Genomic DNA, 26,164 nt, shown 5'->3' with positions numbered 1-26,164 from the left:
CTGTTCTCTGATTTCAATTCCATCAATGGCCTCTTGCATTCTATCCATTCTGCTTATAAACCCTTCCAGAGTTTGTTTCATTTCTGCGATCTCCTTTCTGGCATCTGTGATCTCCTTCCGGACTTCATCCCATTTCTCTTGCGTATTTCTCTGCATCTCTGTCAGCATGTTTATGATTCTTATTTTGAATTCTTTTTCAGGGAGACTGGTTAGGTCTGTCTTCTTCTCTGGTGTTGTCTCTGTGATCTTTGTCTGCCTGTAGCTTTGCCTTTTCATGGTGATAGGAATAGTCTGCAGAGCTGGGACGAGTGACAGCTGGAAGGACTTCCTTTCTTGTTGGTTTGTGGCCCTCCTCTCCTGGGAGAACAGCGACCTCTAGTGGCTTGTGCTGCGCAGCTGCGCGCAGACAGGGCTTCTGCTTCCTGCCCGGCTGCTATGGAGTTAATCTCTGCTGTTGCTGTGGGCGTGGCCTAGCTCCGGCAGCTACTCCAAAATGGTGGAGTCGCGTTGGAGCAGGAGCTGCTGGGAGGCTATTTATCTCCGTAAGGGGCCTCCCTGCTCCCTGCAGCCCAGGGGTTAGGGTGCCCAGATATCCCGGATTCCCTACCTCTGGATTAAGTGACCCGCCCTGCCCCTTTAAGACTTCCAAAAAGCACCCGCCAGAACAAAACAACGCCCACCAAAAAAAAAAAAAGAAAAAAAAATTTTTTTTAATTAAAAAAAAAAAAAAGTTTTTAATTAAAAAAAAAAAAAAAAAAAAAAAGGGTGGTCGTTCGTTTGTCTTTATTCTCCGGTGCCAGCCTCAGGCCTCTGCTCACCGGTCTTTCTGCCCTGTTTCCCTAGTATTGGGGTCCCTATCCCTTTAAGACTTCCAAAAAGCGCTCGCCAAAACAAAACAGCAAAGAAGCAAAAAAAAAAAATGGTCGCGCGCTTTTCTTATGTCCTCTGTCGCCCAGCCTCCAGTGCCTGCTCACTGTTCTTGCTGCCCTGTTTTCCTAGTATCGAGCGCCCTGCACTCTGTCCCGGATGCCTGGGGCTGGGTGTTTGGCAGCCCTGTACTCCGTCTCCCTCCCGCTCTGCCTGCTCTTCTCCCGCCGGGAGCTGGGGGGAGGGGCGCTCGGCTTCCGCGGGGCCGGGGCTTGTATCTTACCCCCTTCGCGAGGCGCTGGGTTCTCTCAGGTGCGGATGTGGTCTGGATATTGTCCTGTGTCCTCTGGTCTTTATTCTAGGAAGGCTTGTCTTTGTTATATTTTCATAGATATATGTGGTTTTGGGAGGAGATTTCCGCTGCTCTACTCACGCCGCCATCTTCCGCCCCTCTCCAGAGTTGACTTTTATAATAAAGTTATCTAAGGAAATATCTAAATTTACTGTCTTTTAGGGAATTTCAGTGTTGTCTCTCAAACCTTCAAATGTTGGATTATCAAACCCCAGCCTAGTGTCTTCTTACCACATTTACTATCTCCCTAATTCAACAAATCTGCTAATCACTATATTAATTATGTGTAGCTTCCTCTCCTAAGGTCCAGATCCATGTATCTAACTTTCAAACTGTAATATTCACAAGGAGATACACATAAAATACATGTGTTCAATTCTAAACCTTTGATCCCCAAACTACATTTCCTACTGAAGTAAATGGAGACAACATAAGTCTGTTTAAGCAAAATGGAAATACAGGCCCTTATTTGCTGTGACTTTGCATAATTATATATTTTCTTCCCTGTGTCCTATACAATAAATTTACACAGCAGACGCACACACATACACTTAAATGGAATACTTTAAGAAGGATGGGTATTAGCTTTTCTTTAAATGTTTGTTAGAATTCAGCTTTGATGCCATATGGTCCTGGAGTTTTGTTTCTTGGGAGTTTTGGATTACCAATTCAATTTTGTTACTGGTAGTGTGTTAATTCATATTTTGCTTCTTCCTGGATTGATTGTGAAAGGTTCTATTTTTCTAGGACTTTGTTTTTATACTCCACAAATGAGTGAAGTCATTTGGTACTTGTCTGTCTCCATCTGGCTTATTTCACTGAGCATAGTACTTTCTAGCTGCATTCATGTTGCAATGGTAGGATTTCTTTTCTTTGTATGACTGAATAATATTCCATTGTGTGTATATACCACGTCTTCTTTATCCATTCATCTGTTGATGGATACTTATGTTGCTTCCATAGCTTGCTTATTGTAAATAATATGGCAGTAAACATAGGGATGCATATATATATATTTGACTCAAGAATTTTGTTTTCTTGGGGGAAATTCCTAGAAGTGGGACTACTGGGTCACATGATATTTCTATTTTAGTTTTTTGAGGAATCTCCACACTGCTTTCCACAGTGGCTGCACCAATTTACATTCCCACCAACAGTGTAGGAGTGTCCCCCTTTCTCCACACCCCCACCAGCATTTGTTATTTCTTATCTTTTGGATAGTGGCCATTCTGACTGGTGTGAGGTGATATCTCACAGTGGTTTTTATTTACATTTACCTGGTGATTAGTGATGTGGAGCACCTTTTCATGTGCCTGTTGGCCATATGTCTTTCTTCTTTGAAAAAATGTCTTTTCAGGTCCTCTGCCAATTTTTTAATCAGGATAATTGTTTTTTTGGTTTTGAGTGTATGAAGTTTTTAATATGTTTTGGATATATTGTCAGATAAATTAAAAAATACATCAAAAGATATCAGGTAAATCACTTGAAAATATATTCTCCCATACTGTAGGTTGCCTTTTTGTTCTGCTGATGGTGTCCTTTGCTGTACAGAAGTTTTTTAGTTTGATGTAGTCCCACTTACTCATTTTTTATTTTGTTTCACTTGCCTGAGGAGATGTGTCCAGGAAAACACTGCTCATGCTTTATGTTCAAGAGATTTTTTTGCCTGTTTTCTTATAAAAGTTTTATGGTATCATGACTTACATTTAAGTCCTTAATCCATTTAGAAATTACTGTTGTGCATGGAGATAGGCAGTAAGTGAGTTTCATTCTTTTGAATGTAGCTCTCCAGTGTTCCCAGCACTAGTTATTGAAGGCTGTCTTTTCCCCATTGTATACTCATGGCTCCTTGTACATTAATTGACCATATATGCAGGTTCATATCTGGGCCCACTATTCTGCTCTATTGATCTATGGGTCTGTTCTTGTGCCAGTACTATACTGTTTTGATTACTGTAGTTTTGTAGCATATCTTGAAGTCAGGGAGAATAATTCCCTTAGCTTTGTTCTCTTTCTCAGGATTGCTTTGGCTATTTGGGGTCTTTTGTGGTTCCATATATATTTTAGGATTATTCATTCTAGTTCATTGAAAAATGCCATTGGTATTTTGATTGGGACTGAATTGAATCTGTAAATTGCTTTGGGCAGCATGGCCATTTTGACAATATTAATTCCTTCTATCCATGAGCATGGGATAGATTTCCATTTATTTCTGTTTTTAATTTCTCTCAAGAGTATCTTACAGTTTCCAGAGTAAGGTCCTCCACCCCTTTCACCCCTTTGGTTAGGTTTATTCTTAGGTATTTTATTCTTTTTGATGCAATAGTAAATGGAATTGTTTTTATGATTTCTCTTTCTGCTAGTCTGTTGTTAGTATATAGGAATGCAACAGATTTCCACGTATTGTTTTTGTATCCTACAACTCTGCAGAATTCAATTAGTTCTAATAATTTTCTGGTGGACTTTTTAGGGTTATCAATATATAATATCATTTCATCTGCAAATAGTGACAGTTGAAGTCATGGATTAAGTGTCATTCATGACACCTCCAGTTAGCTCCTTGGTATTCTGTTTCATGACTCACTTTAATTCCCATTTTGTACTTTGTCCCCATTTTATTTCCAGATTATCATGGAGTTATTTAAGGAGTTATCTTTCCTAATGACAATGAGTTCACCATGGGCGTGTGCCACTTTTTCTAATTTTCTTCTGAAGTTAACTATAAATGTGATGAGGAGATTGATACAATATACTCCAAAGAAAGAGTGCCAGTCCTTCATGAGTATGCTTCTTTTATGAACCGTTATAAATCACATTGCATTCCTACTTATTTATTACTTGAAATTTGGGTTTGGATCTATAAGACTCTCATGCAATGCCCATCTGCATCTCATTTAATTAATTTATTTTGACATAAATTTGAACACAAAGCTTCTTGACTCCGATAGTCTTGCTTGCTATCATGAGTTAAGAAGAAGGCATATTATTATGGATTTACACAAAAATCACCACAATCAAGATGCAAATTTCCTCATGCTTAGAACAGGAATGGTACAGCAAAAGCTCATTTAGAATGAACCCACATTGAAAGATCATTGTTTTAGCATGAATAATAAAAATAATTTGAATAAGATTTTATACTGTGGATTAATCTTAAAACTATGAAAATATTCTCACACTTAAAATGTAGATTTAGATGTACAAATATAAATTTACATGTAAAAAGTAGGATCATAATAAAAGCAGTAATTATTAATTTTATGTGTTTTCAAGCCATAGAAAACTCCACAGATGTGTGCCAATTCAAACTGTTTCACAGGTTCACCATGAAGAGAACCAAGCTCCTTCCTTCTGTTCTTTCCACCTCCTGCAATGTGTAGCTTTTCTCCCATGGTATTTTTGCACCTCCACATGTGTCTTCCAAGTTCTGAGTGGATGGGGCAGGGGGTGAAAGAGAAGGCTTTTGCTTCTGAAAGTTTGCCCAGGGCACATACATGCCAAATACATTCATATGAAGACTGAGGCTGCTTGTTCATATGGAGCTACCAAAAGCTGAGAGATTGAATGGATCAGGGACAGGATGACTAGTTGAATACATCACTTCAATATTTTCATGTTTAACTTAATCTTCTAAAGAGAATCATATACACAGTACTTACATAATATAATCTTCAGAAAAGCATAGATTGAAAAACTGATTCAGTTTATGTTAATATTGGGTAATGAGAAACTCAGTTCTTGCCATATTCTGTAATATCATCACCATGTTAAATACTGTGTAACTAATTAAAAGAAAATTGAAGAAAATGTCCAAATAGGTTCCCATTACAAAACGTTCTTCATGGCATCACTTAAATTTCTTCTTGATAATCATGTGCTTATTCACAGCATCTTCCCTAGAACTTTCTTTAGTGCCCCTTTAATGTCTTTATTCCTCAGAGTGTATATCAGGGAGTTGAGCATCGTGGTCACCACAGTGTAGAAGAGGGAAACAAACTCCCTGGCCCTTGGATCTGCTCTTGGCTGGCTGCAGGTACATGAAGATGATGATGACCATTAGGTGGGAGGAGCAGGTCCCAAATGCTTTCTTTCTTCCAGTAGCTGACTTGATCCTCAGAACTCCTTTGGCAGTATAGCCATAAGAGAAAAGGATGAAGGAGACAGGCATGAAAAGGAAGAGGATATTGGCCACAAAGAGCTCAGCCTCATTGAAAGTGGTGTCCGCACAGGCCAACTTGATGAGCACAGGGACCTAACAGGGGAAATGATCCACGTGGTGATGACTGCAGAAGGACAGCTGCAGAATGAGGGGGGACTGTTTAAGGGTGGTGGCTACCCCACTGAGCCATGCCAAAGATGCCAGGATGTGGCAGAGTCGAGGACTCATGAGAAAGGCATAGTGTAAAGGATGGCAGACAGCAGCATAGCAGTCATAGGACATCATGCCAGGAGGATGCACTCTGTGGATCCCAGGGCAAGGGATACGTAGAGCTGAACCACACAGTCACTGTAGGTGATGGACTTGTCTGAACTCCCGAGGTTGACCAGAAGTTGAGGAATAATACTGCTGGTGAAGCAGAGGTCCAGGAAGGAGAGATGGGAGAGGAAAAAGTATATTGGTGTCTGAAGTTTGGGTTCCAGGTGAGATACCAGAATGATGGTGGTGTTCCCCAAAATGGTTAATAAATACAAGATCGAGATAACCACAAATAGAACCTTCTGCAACTGAAGATAATCAGAAAACCCCAGGAGGACAAAACCTGTTAGGTAGTTCTCATTGTTACTCCTCACCATCCCCATGTGAAAAGTATGTTCTAGAAGGCAGAGTCATAGCTGTGAAAGATGACATGTTACATGCAATCAAATAAGTTACAATATCACCTCTCCTTAAAACATTCTATGTTAAATGCTTAGAAGCTATGTTCCTATATCTAGTGATTCAGATCCGTTTTCCTACTGTGTGAATTCTAACTAATGTGAACCCGCTTCACTTCTTAGCTCTCCTCTCATGCTCTCCCAAGTAAAGAAAAGTAGACATTTAATAAATGCCATTATTTGCAATAGTAAATAAAATAGACCATCACTTCCTATAACCCTACTAAATTTACCACATTTATGTTAATGTCTTCCTAGTTACAGAAAAGGGAAAACCCAGATAATTCCAACCAGGGACAAATAACTGAGGTTTTATTGAAGATTTTTAAGGTTTTACTTAACTATGGGAGGAAAAATATATTTTCATCATACAAAAAGAGTGAAAATAATCATAAGATTATATGACTGACATATATTAGATATGATGGGCATTAATTAAAAATTAACTGCTGAGAACTTATGTGACCTGGCCAGAGACCCATGCTTAGTAAATGTTAAAAGCAGCAATTGAATCTGTTTACTATGACTCCATCTTCCATTTCATCTACATTCTATCCCCTTCCCCCAGTGTTTCTTCCCTCCATCGTTTCTCCCTTCCTCCCTCCTTCCTCCCTCCCTCCTTCCTTCCTTCCTTCCTTCCTTCCTTCCTTCCTTTCTTAGCCTGCTGTGTTCTACAGAGACCCAGAATACTCTGGACCTTCAAACCATTTATTTTAGAAAATGAAATAGTATCTCTATGATTATAGATTTCCTTTCCCTGGAACCATCTGCCTTTTAGTGGTCCGTGCAAAGTGTGGACGCAAGGTGTGCATCCTCTTAATGGAAGACAGTAATTAAAAGGATGTTTTATTTCCAAAAGAGGATATCATCTGATTTATGTAATGACATGACCACATATTATGCAATTCATATGTAAGATATATGTTGATAAATTTTTAGGCAACAAATAGCATAACATAAACATCTTCAAACCAAAAATTCTGTTGACATAAGTTTTTGTCATTGACATATCATTGGTGAAGACCGATTATGTATAGGGTAGACATTTTGCATATTATATACTCTAAGTCTTTACTAAAAAACTGAAATCAATAACAAAAAGTTATGTAAAAAGGATGCCAAAATTTCAAGTAGGGATTCTTAGAATGTATCACTTTTATTTCTTTAAATTAAATTAAATTAAATTTATATGCAGAGAGAAATTATTTATAGCCAAAGATGAATTTCCCTAAATATGCAAAATTTTATATCTTCAAAAGAATCCACTTGTCTAATTGGGACCAAAGAGTCATGGTCACAATGTTTTATTCCTTCAGGGCCTGGTGAGTCTTTTCCAAGGTCCCCCCCCTAGGTGTTCACTGTGCCCCTGACCTTCTGGTCCTTCTGTGCAGAGTGTTTTCCTTGGGCGCCCCCACATGTCATAGGCCCTAATTCACCATGTAAAGCTGATTTTTGGATTTGGCATTTGAAAAGACCACCTGATATAAGCATTTTGAGTCACTGTGTTTTCAGCTGATCCACTATAACAGGGGGTCCCTTGGAGATGCAGCTTCTCTGTCCCCACAGCCACCTCTGCCTTTAGAAGCTATTGGTTATTCATGCCACCCTCAGAAAATTAGATTCTCATAATCAGTGTTGTTTGGGCTGCACCTCCAACCCAACCACACACACATATGTACATGCACATTTTTAATCTCTAGTCTCTGGGCACTGCCTCAATAGAGAACAGTAAGTTAGCCATGGATCTAATATTCTATCTGGAGAGACAAAAATCAAATAATTTGACAATGAATAATTTAAATGTAAAGGCTAATTTTAAAGGACACTGAGGAAAAACAAAATAATTTTCAAATAAGCTTAGCAAAATAACAGATACAAAAATTATTCTGAACAGTGGATGGTGGCAAAGTGTTTAAGGATGTAACTAACTAAAAGAAACTCTTTAATAATGGGTAGTTTTGGAAAGAGTGATAAAAATAAATCATTTTTGACATAAGGTGATAACATTAGAAAGAAGATGAAAAGACATGTTTGAGGATCCAAGAATATAGAATATAAATTCACTTTATAGAAAGTTCATTCAGGGATTAAACTATAAAAATGAATATTACTATTAAAATACATTTTTTATCGCAATACACGTAGCTCTCATGCTTTGTGCCTTAAACTTATTCAGTGATGTATGTCGATTACTTCTCAGTAAAACTGGAAAAAACCATGAGAAATATATTTTAAAGGTCTAGTATATACAAGCTATCTTAAAAACCCTTAACATTTATGAAAAAATGGAAAATATACTCAAAAGAAACATGTATTATTAATAAAGATAAAAAGATGTGCTATACTATTGTCAGTACTGGTCTCTGTCACACGAATCCATGTTTCACTCTGATGGGTAATTCAGCTCTTTTGCGTCCCCACTTTCCATGCTGGCAAGATTGATTTCTGTGTCCATCTAACCCTTCTTCTATCACAGACTAGAGGACATTACTGACAACATTTTATATCTGTACAAGCTACTTGCTCAAGTGAGTAGCCATGTTTGACTGATATTTTATGCAATTTGTAGGATATCTGATGCCTGATAATTGATCAATAAATGCTTGTTAAAGGAATAAATGCATTTTCCAGGCATCCTATCTCCTACAGTCACATTCTTTTTTGTTGTTTCCTGGATAGCAGGTAAAGGGGGTGGGGGAGGAGCTGTAACCTTTGCTTCTGTGCCCTGAAGAAAGTTTTGGGATAGGCTGAATATAACATGATCCTGTCCTCCCTCAATTTGGACAAATAGAATTTAAGAGAGATTTTTTCTAGTCTAGTCCATTTTCCAGATTAGCTGCTCCTTCGTGGCTACCTACTGACTGGTACAAATAATAGGCTAATATTACCAATTACCCAGTATCTTCAGATATTTAAAACCAGATTGGGACTGTACACCTGACCCATTGAGAGCTTTCCCTAGTGCTTTAATGTCCCCTCCTATACAGATTCTGATTCTTGCTAACTATAAACCTTTGGTAAATGACAACTGCATCTCAAAAAAGACACACAAAAATAAGACCACAGTGTCAAAGAGGGAAGAGAGAGGGAAACAATTTATTCCTTATCAATAAACCCCAGACAAATAATTCAAACTCCCAATATTGTAAACTTTATGTGCACTATTCCCCTGTTTGGGCTGGCAGAGAGCACCAGAGCTCAAAGGCTTGCCATGGTGCACCACCCGAGGAAGGTATCCTTACTGTAGTTCTCAAAGGTGTTTATTTATTTTTTACCAAAGACTGAAATAGCTTTGAATTGAGTGTTCCTCCTGAGTTCAGGAGCTGTGTAGAAGTACATTTGAATATATGTATCTCTGTCTATCACCTATCAACTATTCTTTCTATAAATAAAATTTAAGTAAAAATATTAATCAATTATACTGATTAATTGCATGACATTAATCTACGCTTGTAAAGAATAACAAGAAACCACTCTATTTCCATATTTAACAGACAAAAGCTGAGATGCAGATCATTTTTACTTGTCTGACCCCAGTGTTACCATTGCTTCAATGACAGAACAAACCCAACAGTAACAGAAACTATAAAGTTGTAATATCATTAAATTTTACATAGCCCTTGAAGGTCAAGGGACTTTGATTTTGACAAAATTAGACTGAATTCTTACTTACTCTAGGGCAATTTAAATGTGTTGGTGTTTTTCACATCTTCAGAAAGCAAATTATACAATTGTTTTGTAGCTTTGTGATTTTATATCCGACCAGGTGCTCACCCACAGACAAGTGGCTTTGGAACAAGGTTTGTAGGAGAGTCGTATTGCTCATGTGACTCTATCCTGGGGAAATTACTTTAGTGGTACTGAGAACTGGGATAGAGGGGGCACCAGAAAACAGTGAATTTGGCAAGCTTATGAAAGTGCTATGGTTTGTTTACTGTTACTAAATCCACTGGGGCAAAACCTGTGTTCCCGACTGGCAATCAGCCAAGGGACTGACAGTCTTCTGGGGCTGACACAGGAAGAAGGATGCACATATGTCCCTAGTGTGAAGTGTCCCTTCCTTCCCTTAGTGTCAGTCTGAAGTCTCCTGCTTCATAAAGGAAGTGCAAACCATGAGACTTGTCCAAAAGAACAGGAAAAAACCCAGACAACTTCTCTTAGATCCTTCTCCCATCCACCTATACTTCAGATTCCCTGCACCATATGACTTGCTCAAACTACAGCATCTTTCCTGGTTAGTACAAAGAAGTTTTACAGGAAAATTATCTGAGAAAAATTCTCAATTTACTGTCTTTTTAGCAATATCAGTTTTATATCTGATATTGCTTTTTAGCAATATCAAACCTTTATATTTTGGATTCATTGAACCCCAGCCCAATGTCCAGTTTTAGTACATTTGATCTCTACATAAGTGAACCTACTTGCTGATCACCACATTATGTGTAGATTGCTCTGCTGAGGACCAGATCCATTTTCCAACTTTCAAACTACCATCTCCACATGGAGATATACTTCAAAAATACTGTCATTCAGATCTAAACCCTTGCTCCTAAGCACTGTGATTCCTGTGAAAGTAAACGGCGTAAGATTCCAATTATGCAAAATAGAAATGTAAACTGATTGTTGATGTAACTGTCAATAACTGTATCTCGCTTGGCCATTAAGTTAAATTTCTGGCTTTAACACCTAAATACACCTCACCTATGCCCACATTTTACTAGCTCCCAAATCACAATGTTAATTATATATAATGATTCAGTGGAAATATCTTAAGGTTTTAATGTAATTATCTTACTAAATGAAGCAAAAGGTTTCCAAGAATAATTTTTACTACATATAAAAATAATTAGGGAAGGATTAAAGAGGACGGCATGAGAGGTGAGGCAGAGGCTTCCTTCTAAAACAGCATATAATATGAAAATATAATTAATACAACTAATCCTGAAAGAGCAAGAGGAAAGAGGGCTGTACCAGACTGCATACACCTGGAGGAAAGAATAAAGTTCCATGAGGTTAAATGTACCAAAGCCATGGACCAGCAGGACACAAACCCTTCCCCTACCAAGGCTCACAGGCAAGAGGAAGAGAAATGGAGTGGGAAGGGACTGGAGGCCTGGGACTTCTGAACACCTAGCTTTGGAGATCTGCTCTGGGAGCACAAACCTACATTACACGGTGCTCTTGTGATTAGGGGGATTGGAAAGCTAAGACATGCAGAATACCTGGAGAGACTGAGATTCCAGCAGCTTGTGTAAAACAGGGATCTATATCCAGCTACTCTGGGACAGGAGAAAGGTGGGCAGTCTGAGAGACTTTTTAACAGCAAGAAGGCTGCTGAAGGGGTAGGGATTGTGAAGAGCTTACTGCTCAGGAGAAAGGACAGATAAAATTGGGTGAACTCTGCCCAGCAGGTTGGGAACTTTCATGATCTTCAGGTGCTCCAGCCCCCTGGCTGGCTGTGCAGCTCCAAGGCCCCCCCTCGATGATATGCAGCCCACTGCACCTTCTTCCCAGAAAGCCCACACCTGGCTTGCAAACTGGCAAACCCTGCCCTGGTATTAGGCCAGCCAGAGAGAAGTCCCACCAACAGCAGCTACAAATGCAAAAGTATAGAGGCTTATACCTGTGTGCTTGGCCCACTGGTTCTGGCAGTGGAGGCAGGCATAGCAGCCGGGAAGCAGGAAACACCGCTTTCTTCCAGGCACCAATACCACTCCCTTGTGACCCCCAACATTGCTCCAGGGGCAGAGCAGCTCCAGAGAGTAGAGATTCTGGGCACTAGAGGGTGCCATATATGAAATGCCAAAGGAACCTGGTTCAAAGTAAAATTATGAATAAATACAACATCTGAGAAAGATTAAAATGAAATCAACCTCATTAATCTTCCTGAAAGGGATTTCAAAATAAAAATCATTAATATGCTCATGGAGGTACAGAAAAATATTTGAGAACACAGCAACAAATTTAGGATGGAGATCCAATCATTGAAGAACACAATGGGGGGTATTAAAAGCAGATTAGATATGATGGAGGAGACGATAAAGGAAAAAGAAATTATGGAAGAGGAATACAAAGAAGCTGAGGCACACAGAGAAGAAAAAAAGATCTCTAAGAATTAAAGAATATTGAGAGAACTGTGTGACCAATCCAAATGGAACAATATTTGTATTTAGGGGTACCTGAAGAAGAAGAGAGAGAAAAAGGGATAGAAAGTGTCTTTGAGGAGGTAATTGCTGAAAACTTCCCCAATCTGGGGGAGGAGATAGTCTCTCAGGCTATGGAGATGCACAGCTCTCCCAACACAAGGGACCCAAGGAAGACAACAACAAGACATATAATAATTAAAATGGTAAAGATCAAGGATAAGGACAGACTATTAAAAACAGCCAGAGAGAGAAATAAGATCACATAGAAAGGAAAGCCCATTAGGCTAACATCAGACTTCTCAGCAGAAACCCCACAGGCCAGAAGGGAGTGGCATGAAATATTTAATGCAATGAAGCAGAGGGGCCTCAAAACAAGAATGCTTTATCCAAGATGATTATCATTTAAATTTGAAGGAGGGATTAAACAATTTCCAGATAAGCAAAAGTTGAGATAATTTATCTCCCACAAACCATCTCTAGACTGTATTTTGGAGGGACTGCTATAGATGGAAGTATTCCTAAGGTTTAATAACTGTCACCAGAGGTAATAAAACCATAGTAAAGAAAATAGAACAGTTAATTACTAAGCAAATGCAAAATTTAATCAACTACCCCAAAGTCAATCAAGGGATAGACAAAGGGTTCAGAATATGATACCTAATATATAAAAAATGGAGCAGGAAGAAAAAGGAAGAGAAATAAAGAACTTCTGGATTGTGTTTATAATAGCATACTAGGTGAGTTGAGTTGGACTCTTAGATTGAAAGGAAGTTAACCTCGAACCTTTGGTAAGCAAGAATCTAAAGGCTGCAATGGCAATTAGTACATAGCTATCGATAATCACCATAATGGTAAGTGGTCTGAATGCAACAATCAAAAGACATAGAGTTATTGAATGGATAGAAAAACAAGACCCATCTATATGCTGCCTACAAGAGATTCACTTTAAACCCAAAGACATACACAGACTAAAAGAGAAGGGATGGAAGAAGATATTTCATGCAACTAATAGGGAGACAAAAGCAGGAGTTGTAGTACTTGTATCAGACAAAATAGACTTCAAAACAAAGAAAGTCACAAGAGACAAAGAACAACACTACATAATAATAATAAAGGGGTCAATCCAACAGGAAGATATAATCATTATAAATATCTATGCACCCAACACAAGATCACCTACGTATGTGAAATAAATACTAACTAAATTAAAAGGAGAAATACAATGTAATGCATTCATTCTAGGAGACTTCAACACTCCACTCACTCCAAAGGACAGATCAACCAGACAGAAAATAAGTAAGGACACAGAGGCACTGAAAAACACATTAGAACAGATAGATCTAATGGACATCTACAGAACTCTACACCCAAAAGCAGCAGAAAACACATTCTTCCCAAGCACACATGGACCATTTTCAAGAATAGATCATATACTAGGCTACAAAAAGAGCCTCAGTAAATTCAAAAAGATTGAAATTGTACCAACCAGTTTCTCAGACCACAAAGGTATGAAACTAGAAATAAATTATGCAAGAAAAATGAAAAATCTCACAAACACATGGAGGCCTTACAACGTGCTTCTAAGTAACCAATGGATCAATAACCAAATAAAAACAGAGATCAAGCAATATGTGGAGATAAATGACAACAATAATTCAATACCACAAAATCTGTGGGATGCAGCAAAGGCCATGCTAAGAGGAAAGCATATTGCAATGCAGGCCCACCTCAGGAAAGAAGAACAATCCCATGTGAACAGTCAGAACTCACAATTAACAAAACTAGAAAAAGAAGAAAAATGAGGCCCAAAGTCAGTAGAAGGAGGGACATAATAAAGATTAGAGCATAAATAAATAAAATTGAGAAGAATAGAACAAAAGAATCAATGAAAGAAGTTGTTCTTCAAGAGAATAAACAAAATAGATAAACCCCTAGCAAGACTTATCAAGAAAAAAAGAGTCTACACACAAACAGAATCAGAAATGAGAAAGGAAAAATCATGATGGACACCACAGAAATACAAAGAATTATTAGAGAATACTATGAAAGATTATATGCTAACAAACTGGATAACCTAGAATAAATGGACAATTTTCCAGAAAAATACAACTTTCCAAGGCTGATCCAGAAAGAAACAGAAAATCTGAACAAATTACCAGCAACAAAATGGAATTGGTAATCAAAAAACTACCTAAGAACAAAACTCCTGGACCAGATGGCTTCACTGCTGAATTTTATCAAACATTTAGTGGAGACCTAATACCCATCATACTTAAAGTTTTCCAAAAAGTAGAAGAGGAGGGAATACTTCCAAACTTATTCTATGAGGCCAGCATCACTCTACTACCAAAACCAGACAAAGACACCAAAAAAAATATTACAGACCAATACTCCTGATGAACATAGGTGCAAAAATAATCAACAAAATATTAGCAAACTGAATAAAAAAATATATCAAAAAAATCATCCACCATGATCAAATAGGATTTATTCCAGCAATGCAAGGGTTGTACAATATTAGAAAATCCATCAACATCATCCATCACACCAACAAAAAGAACAAAAACCACATGATCATCTCCATAGATGCCAAAAAAGCATTTGACAAAATTCAACATCCATTCATGATAAAAACTCTCAAAAAAATAGATATAGGGGGCAAGTACCTCAACATAATAAAGGCCATATATGACAAACCCACAGCCAACATCATACTTAATGGTGAGAGGCTAAAAGCCTTTCCCTTAAGACCAGGAACAAGAAAAGGATGCCCACTTTCCCCACTTTGTTTCAACATATTTCTGGAGGTCCTAGCCACAGCAATTAGAAAATGCAAGGAAATAAAGTCTATCCAGATTGGTAAGGAAGAAGTCAAACTGTCCCTGTCTGCAGATGACATGATATTGTACATAAAAAACTCTAAAAAATCTACTCCAGAACTACTAGATCTAATATCTGAATTCAGCAAGTTGCAGGATACAAAATTAATACACCAAAATCTGTTGCATTCCTATACACTAAAAATGACCTAGCAGAGGGAGAAATCACAAAAACAATCCACTCACAATTGCATCACAAATAATAAAATACCTAGGAATAACCCTAACCAAGGAAGTGAAAGATCTATACTCTGAAAAGTGGAAGACACTCATGAGAGAAATTAAAGAAGATACCAATACATAGAAACACATCCCGTGCTCATGGATAGGAAGAATTAATATTGTTAAATGGCCATTCTGCATAAAGCAATCTACAGATTAAATACAATTCCTATCAAAATACCAACAGCATTCTTCAATGAACTAGAGAAAATCATTCTAAAATTCATATGGAGCCACAAAAGACCCTGAATAGCCAAAGCAATCCTAAGAAGGAAGAAAAAAGCTGGGTGGATTATGCTCCCCAACTTCAAGCTCTACTACAAAGCCACAGTAATCAAGACAATTTGGTACAGGCACAAGAACAGACCCACAGGCAGTGGAACAGAATAGAGAGCCCTGATATAAACCCAACAATATATGGTCAATTAATATATGGTAAAGGTGCCATGGACATACAATGGGGAAATGACAGCCTGATCAACAACTGGTGTTCGTAAAACTGGACAGCTAATTGCAAGAGAATGAAACTGGATTACTGTTTAACCCCATATGCAAAAGTAAACTCGAAATGGATCAAACACCTGAATGTAAGTCATGAAACCATAAAACTCTTTGAAGACAACATAAACAAAAGTCTGAATATAAACATGAACAAGTTATTCCTGAATGCATCTCCTCAAGCAAGGGAAACAAAAGTAAAAATGAACACATGGGACTACATCAAACCAAAATGCTTCTGTATAGCAAAGGACACCATTAACAGAACAAAAAGGCATCCTACAGTATTGGAAAATATAATTGTAAATGACATATCTGACAAGGAGTTAATATCCAAAATTTACAAAGAATGCACAAGACTCAACACCCTAAAGCAAATAACCTGATTAAAAAATGGGCGGAGGATATGAAGAGACAATTCTCCAAAGAAGAAATTCAGATAGCCAACAGGCACATGAAAAGGTGCTCCACATCACTAATCATGAGGGAAATGCAAATTAAAACCACAAGAGATATCACCTCACACCAGTGAGGATGGCCAGCATCGAAAAGACTAAGAACAACAAATGCTGGCGAGGATGTGGAGTAAGGGGAACCCTCCTCCACTGCTGGTGGGAATGTAAGCTAGTTCAACCATTGTGGAAAGCCATATGGAGGTTCCTCAAAAAACTAAAAATAGAAATACCATTTGACCTGGGAATCCCACTCTTTGAAATTTACCCAAAGAATGTAAGTTCTCAGATTCAAAAAGACAGATGCACCCCTATGTCTATAGCAGCAGTATTTACAATAGCCAAGATATGAAAGCAACCTAAGTGTCCATCAGTAGATGAATGGATAAAGAAGATGTGGTACATATACACAATGGAATATTATTCAGCCGTAAGAAAGAAACAAATCCTACTATTTGCAACAACATGGATGGAGCTAGAGGGTATTATGCTCAGTGAAATAAGCCAGGCAGAGAAAGACAAATGCCAAATGATTTCCCTCATTTGTGGAGTATAACAGTGAAGCAAAACTGAAGGAACAAAACAGCAGCAGAGTCACAGACTCCAGGATGGGACTAGCTTTACCAAAGGGGAGGGTGTGGGAGGGCCGGTGGGGAGGGAGGGAGAAGGGGATTGAGGGGCATTATGTTTAGTGCACATGGTGTGGGGGGTCACGGGGAAGACAGTGTTGCACAGAAAAAGCAAATAGTGAATCTGTGGAATCTTACTACACTTATGGACAGTGACTGCAATGGGTACCAGGCGGGACTTGATAATATGGGTGAATGTAGTAACCACATTGTTTTTTCATTTGAAACCTTCATAAGAGTGTGTATCAATAATATCTTAATAAAATTCTTTTAAAAAAAGAGACTGAAAAAAAAACGGATTAAAATGTAAACCTGAACTTCTTGTTTGTTGTTCTTTGTAGCATAACATGTGGGCTATTACTTGAAATGTTGAAATTGTTCTCCATGTCTGAATCCTGTGCAATTTCAATGGGGTCTTCCATTATCACTATTAGCCGTACTTAAAACTCTGAAAACACAGACTGTTTTTAATTTTTTACTGTATAGCTATATTTTTCCAGCCTTATTGAGGTGTAAATGTTAAATAAAAATGATGTATATTTAATGTGTACAATTCAATGTTTTTATACACATACATAATATATATATATTTGTATACACATTATAAAATATACAGCACAATCAAGTTGATCGACATATCCATTATCTCCCAGAGTTAGATTTTCTTTATTCTTTTTTGATCTAGTCTATGGAAATTTCAACTATTCACCACAGTACTATTAACTGTAGACATATTTTTGTACATTCGATCTCCAGGCCTTACATAACTGAAATGTTGTATCACTTGAAAAACATACCTGCATTTTTCTCTCTCTCCCAACACCTGGCAGTGACCTTTCTACTCTCTGCTTCTATGAATATGAGCATTTGAGATTCCACATATAAGTTAGATCATGCTATGTTTGGTTTTCTGGTCTATTTTACTTAGCATAAGGTCCTGTCAGTTCATCTACGTTGTCACAAATGACAAAATTTCTTCCTTTTATTTGACAAATATTCCAATTTATTTATACATACATATACATATGTATATATGCCCATGCACATATACATTTATGTATAATTACATATTTTTAGAAATTATAAATTATATTTTGTAATAAAATAATACTTCATAAATGTATAATTCACAAATTGCAATTCTCTCTACCCATTCATCCATTAATAGACATTTAAGTTGTCTCCATGTCTTGACTATTCTGCATAACGGTGCAACAAACACAGAGGCACAGATATCTCTCCAAGATCCTGATTTCATTTCCCTGAGAAACATACCCAGAAGTGGGATTGCTGGATTATATGGTACTTTTAACTCTGGTGCTTTATGCTCTTTATCATAGTGGCTGTACAGATTCACATGATCACAGCACAGCACAAGGATTCCTCTTCTCCCACATCCTCACCAGCACTTGTTTCTTCTTGTCTTTTTTCATCTACCACTAACTTTTATTTATTTATTGAAGTACATAAGACAAAATACACAAATCTTAGCATATATCTTGATGAATTTTGACAAGTGTATACAGTCACGTAACCGTCATCCTGATCAAGGTGCCATATGTTCTCTCTAATTTTTTTGTTACTTCACCCATCCCCCCATTCCACATACAATATGGTAAAAAATCAGTCTCTCTGTGTCAAAGAGTCTTTACTGATTTTTTTGTTCATTTTGTTTTTCAGATTCTACATGTAAGTGTAATAGTGTAGTATTCATTTTTCTCTACCTGGCTTATTTCGCTTAGCATGAAATCCTCTAGTTCCATCTATGTTGCTGCAAAAGTTAAGATTTCATTCTTTTTTTGTGGCTTGATAATATTCCATTGCATATATATATACCACCTATTCTATGTGCATTCATTTATTGCTATACACCACGTTCTTCCATATCTTGGGTATTGTAAATAATATGGCTATAAACATAGGAGTGCATGTATCTTTTTGGACTAGTGATTTTGTTTTCTTAGGGTAAAATCCAACAGGTGGAATTGCTGGGTCATATAATGGTTCTATATTTAGTTTTTGAGAAACCTCCTTACTGTTTTCCATAGCTCACAGAGTTATGATTGCACACCTTGAAATCCCATCAGCAGCATAGGGTTCCCTTTTCTCCACAACCTTGCAAACACTTGATTTTTTTGTCTATTGGACAGTAACCATTCTAACTAGTGTGAAGTGATATCTTATTGTGCTTTTGATTTTCATTTTCCTGATGACTAGTGATGTTGATGATCTGTTCATATGCCTATTGAACATCTTTCTTCTTTGGAAAATTGTCTATTCAGGGCCTCTACCCATTTTATAATTGGGCCATTTATTTTCTTGGTGTTGAGTTGTATGAGTTGTTAATATATCTTCAAAATGAACCCCTTATCAGATATATCATTTGCAAATATATCCTTCCATACAATAGGTTGAATTTATGTTTTCTTGATGGTTTCCTTTGCTGTGCAGATGGTTTTTAATTTGATGTGATTTCACTTCTTTACTTTTATATCTGATTCACACACCTTGGAAGACATATGCAGAATGAAATTACTAATGCTGGTGTTCAGGGGTTTACTGCTTATTTTTTTTCCTAGAAATTTAATGCTCTTGGTATTTTGATAGAGATTGTGCTGAATCTATAGATTGTTTTGGGCAATAAGGCCATTTTAACAATATTAATTCTTCCTACCCACGAGAATGGGATATATTTCCATCTATTTGTGTCTTCAGTTTCTTTCATCAGTGTCTTATAGTTTTCAGAGCACAGTTCTTTCACCTTCTTGGTTGGTTTATTTCTAGGTATTTTATCTTCTTTGATGCAATTTTAAATTGACTTGTTTTCTTGATTTCTCTTTCTGCTAGTTCATTGTTCAATATAGGAATGCAACAGATTTCTCTATATTGATTTTTTATCCTTCAAATTTGCTGAATTAACTTATCAATATCAGTAGTTTTTTGTGGCATCTTTAGGGTTTTCTGTAAATAGTATCATGTCATCTGCAAATAGTGTCAATTGTACTTCTTCCTTACCAATTTAGATGTTTCTTATTTATTTTTCTTACCTGACTGCTATGGATAGGGCTTCTAGTACTATATCGAATAAACGAGGTGAGAATGGACATCCTCATCTTCTTCCTGAGCATAGAGGAAAAACTTTCAGCTTTTTGTGTTATGATTTTAGCTGTGGGTTTGTTGTATATGTTCTTAATTATGTTGATATATGTTCCATCTATATCTATTGTCGAGAGTTTTTATCATGAATGATGTTAAATTTTGTCAAACACTTTTCTAACATCTATTGAGATAGCCACATAGCATTTATCCTTCCTTTTAAAAAATGTGATTTATTACATTGATTTGTAGATAATGAATCATCCTTGCATACCTGCAATAAATTTAATTTGGTCATGGTGAATAATCCTTTTGATATGTTTTTAAATTCTGTTTGCTACCAATTTGTTGAGGATTTTTGTCAGTATATTCATTAGAGATATAGGTCTCTAGTTTGTTGTTGTTGTTTTTGATTTTTGTGGTGTCTTCACCTGATTTTGGTATCAAGGTGATGCTGACTTCATAGAATGAATTTGGAAGCTTCACTTTCTCTTCAACTTTTTGGAATAGTTTGAAAAGGGAAAGTATTAACTCTTCTCTAAATATTTGGTAGAATTCTCCTGTGCAGTCATCTGGACTTTTGTTTGTTGGGATTTTTTAAAATACCAATTTAATTTCATTACTAGTAAGCAGTCTGTTCAGATTTTATATTTATTCCTGGTTCAGTCTTGGGTGATAGCATGTTTCTACAAACTTACCCATTTCTTCTAGGTGTCCAATTTGTGGCATATCATTTTACATAGTAATCTCTTCTAATTGTTTGTATATATGTGGTGCTGTCATTTCTCTTTCATTTCTGATTTTATTTGAGTCTTGTCCTTATCTTGATGACTCTAGCTAAAGGTTTATCAATTTTGTTCATATTTTCAAAGAAACTGTTCTTAGTTTTATTGATGTTTTTTATTGTTTTTAGTCTGCATTTAATTTATTTCTACTCTAATCTTTATTATTTTCTTCATCTACTAACTTTGGGCTTTGTTATTTTTATAATTTCTTTAAGTGTAGATTAGATTGTTTATGTGAAATTTCTGGTTTCTTGAGTGTGCATTCCTATAATAAATTATATCTGTATCTCCTAAATTTTTACTCCTCTCACACAGAGGGGGATTGATCATGTGTGACCCCCATTATTGTTCCACTTGGTTTTTGCCCAAAAGATACACACTGATGATATTTGTGGTTATTTTTGTTTATCATTCTCAGTGTTGTGAAGAAATTAAATTTGCACATTAGTTCAATTGAATAGGAATGTTTTCAGTAAGACGTTTTACAATGAGGGTGCTTTTAAAAAAAGCACTTGATCTGTGCAAAGCACATCAGGAAAAGGCTGATCCTATGTAGAAGCAAAAGAAAATCCACTTCCTTAAGAATCTATAGATTATTATAATCAATAACATGGAAAAAGAGAATACCAAATAGCAAAAAACAATCATTTTATGACAGGAAACCATGAGCAATAGATAATGAAGCTTTCACTGGTGTAAAAATTTGAAAACATTTTAATGTAAATAATGATTACCAGAATCCTGTCTGAACGAATACTTTCACTGGTGTCCCAAATGGGGAGACAGAAGTGCCGCTGAAGGGAAGGAGAACAGGACCCATCATGGCTGCATCTGTGATGATAAAATATTTTACAACAGTGGACCAAAAGATCTGGGCCAATTAAACCAGAAAAAGTACTAGACTCATCTATTCCTGTGGCATACCCAAAACTGGAATCCTGGAGATGAATATTTTGCAGTTTGTTGGAAGAAAACAAGTTTTACTCAGCAGAAGTTGAAGCTCTATGTATCTTAGGTATGACAGCAGTTGTTAAATTAATTGATTATGGCAACTATGAGGAAGAGCTACTAAGCAACAGAGGCAAGGGAGGAAGAAGGGACTTATGAAAAAACTCTTGAGTTCCATAGTGGAGGTGATGGCCAGCCAAGGAGAGCCACTTGGCCAACCCAGCAATTTTACCAAATTTCCCAGGCTTGGAACTAATACCAGAAGAGTCTTTGTTTAGAAAGGAGCCATAGACTGGTCAAATCCTGCTGATAGACCACCTATTTCCCCTTCAAAATAAGATGCGGTCATGATGGATATTACTATTTGGAGAACAAAAAAGCAGATTTTAGGGAGAAAAGAATTCAACGCAAAAAAAGAATGGGAAAAAATTACTAAGTTAACTAAAGCCAATACCTTTTACAAGTGTAAAATTAAATTTTACATCCTCAGGCAAGGGAAACAAAAGCAAAAATGAACAAGTGGGACTATATCAAGCTGAAAAGTTTCTGTACAGCAAGGGACACCATCAATAGAACAGAAAGGTACCCTACAGTATGGGAGAATATATTCATAAATGACAGATCCGATAAAGGGTTGACATTCAAAACATATAAAGAGCTCACTCACCTCAACAAACAAAAAGCAAATGATCCAATTAAAAAATGGGCAGAGGAGCTGAGCAGACAGTTCTACAAAGAAGAAATTCAGATGGCCAACAGACACATGAAAAGATGCTCCACATCGCTAGTTATCAGAGAAATGCAAATTAAAACCACAATGAGATATCACCACCATCCAAAAGACAAACAACAACAAATGTTGGTGAGGTTGTGGAGAAAGGGGAACCTTTCTTGTGGTATGTAATTAGTTCTTGTGGGACTGTAAATTAGTTCAACCATTGTGGAAAGCAGTATGGAGGTTCCTCAAAAAGCTCAAAATAGAAATACCATTTGACCCAGGAATTCCACTGCTAGGAATGTACCCTAAGAACGCAGCAGCCCAGTTTGAAAAAGACAGATGCACCCCTATGTTTATTGCAGCACTATTTACAATAGCCAAGAATTGGAAGCAACCTAAATGTCCATCAGTAGATGAATGGATAAAGAAGATGTGGTACATATACACAATGGAATATTATTCAGCCATAAGAAGAAAACAAATCCTACCATTTGCAACAACATGGATGGAGCTAGAGGGTATTGTGCTCAGTGAAATAAGCCAGGCGGAGAAAGACAAGTACCAAATGATTTCACTCATCTGTGGAGTATAAGAACAAAGCAAAAACTGAAGGAACAAAACATCAGCAGAATCACAGAACCCAAGAATGGACTAATAGTTACCAAAGGGAAAGGGACTTGGGAGGATGGGTGGCAAGGGAGGGATAAGGGTGGGGGAAAAAAGGGGGGCATTATGATTAGCATGTATAGTGTGTGTGGGGGCAGGGGAAGGGCTGTGCAACACAGAGAAGACAAGTAGTGATTTTACAGCATCGTACTATACTGATGGACAGTGACTGTAATGGGGTTTGTGGGGGGGACTTGGTGAAGGGGAGACCCTAGTAAATATAATGTTCTGCATGTAATTGTAGATTAATGATACCAAAATAAATAAATATATAAATAAATTTTACAAAGAATTTTTTCTTCTGCCATCAATAGAATTAATGCACTATTATATACAAAAGAAAAGTGAGAAATGCCAGGATTGTGAGGAGATTTGGAAGAATATTACTGAAGAAATAGTTTAAAGAATTATGTATTAACTCAAAGAAGTGCATAGCAGTCTATTTCATAAGTGGAAATTATTTGGATAAACAGAAGATGATATTGTCAAAGGATATTTTTTCTGGTTCTGCAGACAAAAGATAAATCAATAAGGTTGAACTAGCAGAGAAGCAAATTTCCAGCTTAACCTAAGACAAACAGTAAGAACAAGAGCCCAGAAATGAACCCATACATATATGGTCAATTAATATATGACAAAAGAGCCACAAATATGCAATGGGGAAAAGAGAGTCTGAATGCATAGAGAAGATGTAGTTCATATATGTAACAGAATATTATTCAGCCACAAAAAAGAAAGAAACACTGCATTTGGAGACAACATGGATGGACCCAGAGGAAGTTAAATAGGCCAAGCGGAGAAGGACAAATACCATTGATTTCAATTACATGTGGACTGTAAAAACACAACAAAATGAATAAATCCCATCAGTAGACACATACATACTGAGAAGTGACTTGTGGTTACCATGGGGGAGGGGTTGGGGTAGGTGGGTGAAATAGGTAAAGGGGATAAAGGGGTACAAAATCTAAAATATAATATAAATTAGTCACAGGGATGAAAGTACAGCATAAAGAATACAGTCAATAGTTCTATAACATCATTTTATGTTGACAGTAACTACACTAATTGGGGTGATGATTTAATAATATATATATCTGTTCAATCACTATGTTGTATATGTGAAGCTAATATAACATTGTATATAAACCATACTTCAATTAAAAAATCTAAAATAAAGAATTAAAAACTACTCATGGGTTTTCTCCATAAGCAATTCTACATGCTCCAATTTCCATCATTGCATCAAACACTTTATTTACTTACTCTTTCCCCATGATGTTTTTCATGCCCCTTTCATATCTTTATTGCATAGGGTGTAGATGAAAGGATTTAGATTTGGGGTGACAATTCCATAGAGTAAGGCCATGAACTTGTTCTGGTCCTGGGAGATGTCTGAGGTGGGATTCAGATACATGGCCATAGCAGTGCCGTAGAAGAGAAACACCACAACCAAATGGGAAGAGCAAGTGCGTAGGGCCTTTCGGTGACCCTCAGATGACCTGATCTTCCACACAGCCTAAGCAATGCAGCTGTAGGAAATGAGAATGACAGTGAGAGGCACCAGGAGTAAAACTGTGCTGACCAGGAAGAGTTCCATCAAGTTGAAGGTGGTGTCCACACAGGCAAGTCTGAGGAGAGCTGGCACTTCACAGAAGATGTGGTCTATTATGTTTCTTCCACAAAGGGAACCTGTGTTATGAGCAGAGTCTGCAACAATGAGCTGGTCAAACCAGTCAGCCAGACTGTGGCCACCAGCTGCCAGCAGATAAGTGGATGCATGAGAATGGTGTAGTGCAAAGGCCGGCACACTGCCATAGAGCAGTCAACAGCCATGACTGCAAGGAGGATGCCTTCTGCAGAACCCATGGCCAAGGACACATACAGCTGACCAACACAGCCACTGTAAGTTATCCTCTTCTCTGAGCCTTGCAAGTTACACAGCAGCTGGGGGACCGTGCTGGCAGGGTAGCAGAGATCCATTAAAGATAGCTGGGTGAGGAAAAGGTACATTGGGATGTGGAGCCGGACATCCAGATAAGCCAAAATAATGATATGGCCGTATTGCCAAGGAGAGTCAGTAAGTAGAAAAGCACAAGGATAGCAAAGAGGGTCGTTTCCAGCTGAGGCTGCTTGGAGAAGCCCAACAGGAAAAAGCCACCAAAGGAAGTGATGTTAGGAATGACCACTGCTTATCATCGCATTGTTACTGAAAGGAGAAAAATATCTTTCAAAGAGAAATATGTGAGACCGAATAGAAATCTTTACTTTCATTGTCTTTCCCACATGTGAACCTGAAAGATTCAAGGAGAACACATTCATCTCTTTGAACTGAAAGTAAACACTTCAAATTTACATCCATTTAATGTCCTTTACCTACATTAATATTTTCTTGTCTTCCTAGAGATTTTTGTCATCACTTATTTACATATTTACACTATCTGGATATTTGACTTCTCCATGCCGTTATGCCTGTCTTCAAACATGCTTATATGTTCCCCTGTTTTGGATATAGGAAATGCTATTAAAATATGCTTGTCCTTGCTGTTCTCTGTACCTCTCACTTATCATGCCTTAAATGAGGCTATAAAGTTACACAGCTCCATTATTTAGATATCATCTGAAAAATCCCTCTCTGATTTCACCGCTGCCCTGAATTGCACCTTAGTGACCCTTCATCCCACAATGCCCCAGTTCTCCATTAATGCATTTACAAATATGATATGATGTATCATTAGCAACTTTTAACAATTTTACTCAATATTCTAAATGTTTTCTGTGTTTTTGTATTGGTGACACACAACTCAGAAAACTTAAAAATAATCTCTTAAGAGTGAATCCTATGAGCATGACCCAGGTCCATTCTGCCTCATTACTTTAAGCAATGAACTATGTTAACTGCAAGATTTATTTTTAAAGATCTTGCATTATGAGATTCTAAGCATTTTTTTTCTCTCCACTATTGTCAGTTTTGACTATGAAACTATTCCCATATGCCTGTGTGCCCTTTGAGTAATATAATACCACCTCT

The 26,164-nt window shown here is 37.2% G+C and overlaps 1 protein-coding gene and 1 pseudogene across 1 annotated transcript; both read right to left on the bottom strand.

The window, feature by feature from the left end:
• Positions 1 to 5,101: 5,101 nt before the first annotated feature.
• On the bottom strand, positions 5,102 to 6,019 carry LOC118921858 (olfactory receptor 2G2-like). The gene is given in 3 exon segments (XM_036903948.2): positions 5,102 to 5,216; positions 5,218 to 5,662; positions 5,665 to 6,019. Coding segments are annotated over 3 exon segments (915 nt in total).
• An 18,372-nt stretch (positions 6,020 to 24,391) lies between these two features.
• On the bottom strand, positions 24,392 to 25,595 carry LOC118921859 (putative olfactory receptor 2B8; annotated as a pseudogene).
• Between the last annotated feature and the right edge of the window lie 569 nt (positions 25,596 to 26,164).

The sequence above is a fragment of the Manis pentadactyla genome, chromosome 13, assembly GCF_030020395.1.
Source record: "Manis pentadactyla isolate mManPen7 chromosome 13, mManPen7.hap1, whole genome shotgun sequence".
Classification (NCBI taxonomy): Eukaryota; Metazoa; Chordata; class Mammalia; order Pholidota; family Manidae; genus Manis; species Manis pentadactyla.
The sequence above is the reverse complement of the archived record's forward strand: the minus strand, read 5'-3'. Positions and strand labels throughout refer to the sequence as shown.